Source organism: Camellia sinensis, chromosome 5, assembly GCF_055761805.1.
Source record: "Camellia sinensis isolate YWXY chromosome 5, ASM5576180v1, whole genome shotgun sequence".
NCBI classification, from domain to species: domain Eukaryota; kingdom Viridiplantae; phylum Streptophyta; class Magnoliopsida; order Ericales; family Theaceae; genus Camellia; species Camellia sinensis.
In genome coordinates this window covers 28,768,265-28,776,115 of record NC_138965.1, presented here as the reverse complement: position 1 = coordinate 28,776,115, position 7,851 = coordinate 28,768,265, and the positions used below count along the sequence as shown (strand labels likewise).

At 38.8% G+C, this 7,851-nt stretch overlaps 1 protein-coding gene across 1 annotated transcript; it reads right to left on the bottom strand.

The window, feature by feature from the left end:
• Positions 1–3,071: 3,071 nt before the first annotated feature.
• LOC145791293 (uncharacterized) lies at positions 3,072–3,581 on the bottom strand. Its single transcript, XM_082871638.1, has one exon. The coding sequence runs from the start codon at positions 3,579–3,581 to the stop codon at positions 3,072–3,074; it is 510 nt and encodes a 169-aa protein (XP_082727764.1).
• Between the last annotated feature and the right edge of the window lie 4,270 nt (positions 3,582–7,851).

Below are 7,851 nucleotides of genomic sequence, written 5' to 3'. Positions count from 1 at the left end.
ATTGGTGGTCCGAGAATCGAGGCACATGCCCCTTTGAGTCATTATCATGATAAGGGACATGGTTGGTGCATATATGCCTTGAATTGTGCTGCCATGCTTTGCCTTGCCCTCTGTTGCTGTCATTTGCAGATTCTGCAGGAACACTCTGCCGACCGGCAGTGTAATGTGCCGACCGGCAACAATTCCTCTGCCGACAGCTTCATTTTGTGCCGATGGCCACACACCACTGCCGGTGGTAATTCCACTCAGCCGGTGACACTCCCCAGTGTCCAGGGATGCAACCCTGAGGCTTTGACAGCCTCCAGAGGAGTGAAGGAAGGAAAACAGAGGCAGCCTATGCATGGCGACGCGTTTCCCGAGGTGGTTTATCTCATTTCTTAGCTTAATTTAATTTGTTAATTAAATTAATTAATTTGTAATTATTAATTAGCTTGCGTAGTTAATTAATTTGTATTATTTATTTGGTCCCTCCGAGTGAGGGTAAATCTGTAATAAGTGTGTGTGGGTGGTGTGTATGTCTTCCAATCCCCACTTCTTTCTTCCCTTTTATTTACCTGCTTATGATGGTAGATTAGGGCACGTTTAATTTAGCATACCTTATGCTATGCATGTGTGCATCCATTTATATTGCATGCATTAGGCTCGGTACATCACGCTAACTGCATTTGTACTTCAATTCAAAAATTGAATATGTGATAGTTGATCGCATTTCATATGCCATGCTTAGGTTAGCCGAGCCTATCTAATTGCATCCTATATGTGTTGCATTAGGCAATTTAACATGAACTAGGACACGCATGTTTGCTAACTAGTTTACTGTTTTGGCGCGGAGTACGATGTAAGTATTTATGCTTTAGCATCCCGCATGCGTGTGAATGTTGCTATGACAGTATGCTTCCCATGCGGCTAAATGCTTATGTGTTAAACTGTTTAAATGCCTGTGGGTGAAGGTTGGATTTTTTGAGTTGGAAAAACTCATTGAAATCCGTGTTTTAGCCTACTTGCGAGCAGCAAATTTCAAAGCATTTTCAGAACAAACGGATATGCAATGTTTCTTTCCAAATTAGGCAATCTAGTCTATACTTGTTTGCTGCGCGCATAACATAGTAATTCTAGGCTAATAAATGGAATAAGAACACATAACGTTTTCAAAATTGGATATCATGGTTAGTAGAGGCCGGTCTTCGGACCGGGCGAAAGGGGGTGCTCATAGCTGACCTTCCCCGATCGTACCCAAGCTCCCGAGCCGAGACAACTCCGGTGATGACGGACATGTGGCCTTCAGCACCGAGTCAGGGTTTCCTAAATTTCCCCATTTTAAAAATATTTAGGTGGCGACTCTGTATCTGGCAAAGCAGTCCATGTTTGGCACTACTTTTTAAAAAAAAATCTGTTTCTCAAAACGATTTGTCAGATTTGGACTCTTTGGTTCAGGTTACGAACCGCGACAACAAAAATCGCGAGTCCGAACTGTAGCAGCGGGGTCCCCCTCCGCGGGCGCCTCTACAAGTACGATGTAAGTATTTATGCTTTAGCATCCCGCATGTGTGTGAGTGTTGCCATGAAAGTATGCCTGCCATGCGGCTAAGTGCTTATATGTGTTAAACTGTTTGAATGCCTGTGGGTGAAGGTTGGATTGTTTGAGTTGGAAAAACTCATTGAAATCCGTGTTTTAGCCTACTTGCGAGTAGCAAATCCCAAAGCATTTTTAAAACAAACGGATATGCAATGTTTCTTTCCAAATTAGGCAATCTAGTCTATACTTGTTTGCTGCGCGCATAACATAGTAATTCTAGGCTAATAAATGGAATAAGAACACATAACGTTTTCAAAATCGGATATCATGGTTAGTAGAGGCCGGTCTTCGGACCGGGCGAAAGGGGGTGCTCATAGCTGACCTTCTCCGATCGTACCCAAGCTCCCGAGCCGAGACATCTCCGGTGATGACGGACATGTGGCCTTCGGCACCGAGTCAGGGTTTCCTAAATTTCCCCATTTTAAAAATATTTAGGTGGCGACTCTGTATCTGGCAAAGCAATCCATGTTTGGCACTACTTTTTCAAAAATCTGTTTCTCAAAACGATTTGCCAAATTTGGACTCTTTGGTTCAGATTAAGAACCGCGACAACAAAAATCGCGAGTCCGAACTGTAGTAGCAGCGAGGTTCCCCTCCGCGGGCGCGTGCTACAAAGATGCATCACTGAAAATAGTAAAGCCATCCGTACTTGAAGATAGGGTGAGAATCAGTGCGGTCACAAGTCGAGTCTTCAGTTCTTGAAAAGCTGACTCTCTCTGTTCAGTCCATTCGAATGGTACCCCCTTTTGCATCAACTGTGTAAGTGGCAAGGCAATTTTAGAGAAGTCTTTCACAAATCTGCGGTAGTACCCTACCAAACCCAAGAAACTGCAGATCTCTATAACATTAGTCGGTCTAGGCTAATTTACAACTACCTTTATCTTTTGTGGATCAACAGAAATGCCATCTTTAGTAATCACATGTCCTAAAACATGACACTCTCAAGCCAAAACTCGCAATTAGATAGCTTAGCATACAGTTTCTTCTCCCTCAAGGTTTGTAAAGCAAGTTTTAGGTGATGTTCATGTACCTCTTTACTTTTGGAATAAATCAGAATGTCGTCGATAAAAACAACAATAATCTTATCTAGGAACGGCTTGAAGATTCTGTTCATTAAATCCACAAAAGCAGTCGGTGCATTAGTAACTCTGAACGGCATAACAAGGAATTTATAGTGACCGTACCTCGTTTGAAAGGTCGTCTTTTCCACATCTTCGGCTTTAATTTTCAGTTAATGGTATCTGAATTGAAAATCAATTTTGGAAAACACTTATGCACATTGCAATTGGTCAAATAAATTATCAATGCGTGGCAACGGATACTTGTTCTTTACTGTCACCTTGTTTAACTCCCGGTAATCAATACAAAGCCTTAAGGACCCATCCTTCTTTTTCACAAATAATACTAGAGCACCCCATGGTGACGTACCTGGCTTGATAAATATCTTGTCCAGCAACTCTTGTAACTGAATTTTTAACTCTTTCAATTTTGTGGTCTACATACGGTGCTGAGTTTTAGAAATTGGTTGTGCACCTGGTACTATCTCAATAGTAAATTCAATCTCTCCGTCAATCAAATGCCTTGGCAACTCATCTGGGAAAACATCTGGGAAATCTCTGATTATAGGAATGCTCTCTACATTAGGTTTATCAATAGTTGTCACATTTAACATAGAGTATAAAAATCCCTTAAAGCCTTTGTTAATCAATCTATTTGTTTTCATGGAGGAAATTAAGTATGGGGGAGGTACAACATCAACTCCATTAAATGTAAATTCAGGCAATTTAGGTAGGCGGAACACTACTTGTTTAGTTACACAGTCAATGTCGGCATGATATTTTGTTAACCAGTCCATTCCTAGAATCACATCAAAATAACCCATATGCAAAAGCAATAAATCAACATATAAGGTCATATCCCCAACAACAATTTCACACGTAAGGTACATATAAGCACAAGTCATAGATCCTCCCGTTGGTAAGGACACAGCTAACAAATAATTCATGGGTTCTAAAGGTCTCATTAATTTTGGAGTAAAAGCATATGATACAAAAGAATGTGTAGAACCCGAGTCAATTAATACATAAGCATTCTGGGCATAGATGGAAAGTATACCTGACACTACTGTCTCTATGTTCTGTACATCCCCTGGTACAAGCGTAAATGCTTGTCATTGCCTCAAAGTTTCCTTCCTTGTAACAGCTTTCAGATTAGGCTTCGGTGTTGAGGCTGATGTGGCTGAACTTGTCATGGGTCTATGTGTGCCTTGGGATGCCAAAGGACAGTCCTTAATCATGTGGCCTATTTTTCCACACTGAAAACATGCTTCGGAAATCTTATGGCAAACACCTTTATGTCGTTTTCCACACTCAGGGCAAAGTGGTGTATTATTCCCTTGGCTAGAACTATTCGATGACCCTGTATTCTGTCTCTTGTTCTGTGAATTATTTGAGTTGTTCCAACCCTTGTTAAAATTAAATCCTTGTCTTTTACCCTTCCATTCATATTCCGATGTCTTGTTCTATTTAGTGCAACAATATTCGCCTCAACCATAAGGGTCATATCCAAGACATCAACATATTTTACTAATTTCAATACATTGACCCGGTCAAGGACTTCAACATCAAGTTCACTTTCAAATTTCCTCACTTTTTTATAATCGGTATCGACCATGTGTGGCGTATATTGTGCAAGCTCTCTGAATTTGGCTTCATACTTCGTTACAGACATGGTGCCCTGCTTTAACTATTCAAATTCTGTCACTTTGAGGTCATGAACACATTGTGGGAAATATTTTTCATAGAAAACCTTTTTAAATTGAGCCCACGTCATAGAGCCACTATTGTTTTGCACAAGCATCCACCACTGTCTCGCTTCCTCTTGCAAGGTAAAGGTGGCTAGTAAAACATTTTGTACCTGTGAACAAGGGAAAACTTCAAACAACTTTCTACCTCTAAAACCCAAGCTTCGGCTTTCAAAGGGTCAAGACCCCCGTGAAAGGTTGGCGGTTTCATCTTGTTAAACTTTTGAGTTAGAGCAATGATGTCATCATTAGTGATCATTTCCATTGGAACCGGTAACGGAGGAGGAGGTGGGAAGGGCTATCTCTGTTGTTTTCTCAGAGATTCTATCAGTAGTTCTACCATTCTTTATAATCAATCCATTCTAACATTAGAGGATTCAGATTCATCTGTAGGTCTTGCGTTCTCCATTGGTCTAGATTTAAACAAGGTAATAATAAACATAGAACATTACAGTTCTAACAATACATTAAAGGTACGTATCGACACATGAACATCACATAAACACAACGCAAATCCACACACACTCACACATGCAATGAAAATGCCCTAATTGCTTTTCTAGGACATCCTATAGCTCATTTGGATGTGTTTGTGCGGTATAACTTGTCCTCTGATACCACTCTGTCATGATCCAAACCCGTCCTTATAGGTTTAGTGTCGTAACCGGCCAGTAATCTGTGATTACCAAAGGCCTACTTAATGGTGATACGGTAATGGGGCCAGCGGAAACTAATAAATAAGAAAATAAAACGTCCAACGAGCTGTGAAGACTTAAATGAAACAAAACAAAATGAACTTATATATATATAGTCCATGACAAGTTTGCATCTCAAACTTAACAAAACCGAATCCATCGACAAAAGATGCACAAAAGTTAAGAAAACTTTCATATCACTAGAATTAGTCACAAAAGGGGTGAAACCTGAATCACCCATAAGCCTCGACACTTGACTAATGGGAACCTCACAGTGAGACATAAGAGTTGGCTTGACAGAACGGGGGCTAGGTCAACACCACTACATCCCTTCTTGCACTTGATCACCTATATATAAAGATAAAACAATGAGCTAGAGCTTAGTGAATAACAACAGTGTAAAGAGGTTAAGAATGATATCCTTACTGTAATCCAAATCGGTTAATTATAGCAGTAAACAAAAAATTAGAATTATTTTATATATAAATCATAGTAGTCATACGTGGTACATCCAATACCAAAATAGTACAAACGGTCATAAAGACCGAACAATCATAATTGATAGACGTGCCATCAATACAGTAAACAGAAGTTCCAAGAAATGGAACTGACAGAAATCTCTGTAACAATAACAGTAAACAGATGCTAAGGATGCCATGAATACAGTTCAGAAAATAGGACAATCATTCAATCAGTCATAAATTATCATTTCAAAAATGGAACATTTTATAATTCAGAAAATACTTATAATCTGAACATATCTTTACAAGGTTGTTACTTACAGTTGGCTCTTTGAAATGCGTGAGAAGGACGCGGTGTTTGACCAACACAAACACATGCAAGCGCAATAGTTCACAATACAATCCTTTCATTCAATCAATTCATAACCCGTTTCCATTCGTTCTTTCATTTTCTCTTGTGTTCATGCAATGCATATACATATGAAACAGTTGAAAACCATGCAATTGGAGGCCCGAAAAGCAAAGAAAATAGAAAGGAAACAAACTTGAGCTGGACCTACTAACCTCACGTGCGACAACCTTGGCCGTTCGTGTGGTGGCCTAGCCACTCTAGCGAGCATAATGCAAAGTTGAACAGGGGAGGGCTGGCTGCTCATACGGTGGCCTAGTCGCTCGTGCAGTCCTTCTGTAGAGTGCAAATTGAGCAGAAAATGGTTTGGCCGCTCGTGCGGTGGCCCAGGCCACTCGAGTAGTTTGAATGGGAAACCAGTTCGAAAATTCACTTCCAAGTTGAAGCTCCATTTTTGCGAACCCAACTTCAAATTCATGCAAATCAGAACCCAAAACTCACAAAAACATATAAAATAACCACATTCTAACTTCAAATTAAACCGTGATCTCAAAACAAACCCATTTGTTATGCAACAAGATCAAATTCTAGAATTTAGGGCCAAAATCAACAACTATGCAAATGTTAACTTCCAAGCTCAAAATCCATGGAGTTTCATCCTCCATCCTCAAGAATCATGCAAAAAATAAGTGATTGATCATGAAAGATGCCATGTATGACAAGATTTTGAGCCTTTTTCTACAAGTTCTCCCTTTAGGGTTTTTAACTTAAACATACACCACCTATACTCCCTAATTCAACCCAAAATCTGCAACCTCATGTTTAAATTAACTTAAGCTCATGGGGTTAGACAAGAATTCTTACCTTTAATTGAGGAATTGTTGAAGATTGCTCTAATCCTTTTGATTCTCCTCTTTTCTTTTTCCTCTATTGAGCTATTTCTCTCCCTTTCTCTAGGACTCTCTCATAAGTCTCTACAAAATATCTATCCCTATATCTTCCTCTTATTTGTTGACTAAACCAAAATTTTCCTTAATCAAGTTTTAAGCTTCACTTCATTTAAATCAAATTCACTTAATCAAAGCAATCCTCATATAATCTAATTTAACTTAACCCAAACTTAATCTTATTATGGTGAATTAGGCTATAACCACCTAGTCCAACATCTAATTTTTAACCTTATAATTTATCGAATCAAATAGGTCTTTTCACACATTAACATATCTGTCAATCAGAACATACTTCAAAAAATTCATGGCATATAATTAACACATATATAAGCATCTAAAGCACATAAAAGCAAATGATTAAGGTAACCTTCATACTTAGTAGTTAATAAAGGAGAGGGGTGTTACAACTACACCAAACAAACATATTTTATCTTACATCTCCAGTCTAATACCACCACACAAATAATCTTCTTACTTACGCTATGTTTGGTTAGGAGATTTGGGGAGGGATTTGGAAAGGAAAAGGGAAAAGGTGTGTGCAACTAGGTGAAATGTAGGTATATTTTATTCACATTTCACCTACCTTTTCCATTTTCCTTGCAAATCCATCCTCAAATCCCTCAATCAAACACAGCCTTAATCTTACTGTACTCTTAATCTTTTCCATTCTATAGAGCTAAACAAGCATGGCCTTAGTGACTTAGAGAAAAATTAAAAAGGGTAAATTATGTAAATGGTCCTTGTAGTTTACAAGATGTGTCAATTTGGTCCCTGTTGTTTCAATTTGCTCGATTTTATCCCTTAATTTAACAGATTGTGTTATTTTAGTCCAATAAATAACGGTTGTTAAGTTTGGTGGACAAAAAATATACACAATGTGTCAGGGACCAAATTGTAAAATATGTAAAATATGTTTGTTTGGTGTAGTTGTAACAGGGACCAAATTGACACATAGTTTGACTTTTCGTCCACCAAACCTAACAACCGTTATTTATTGGACTAAAATGACTCAATCCA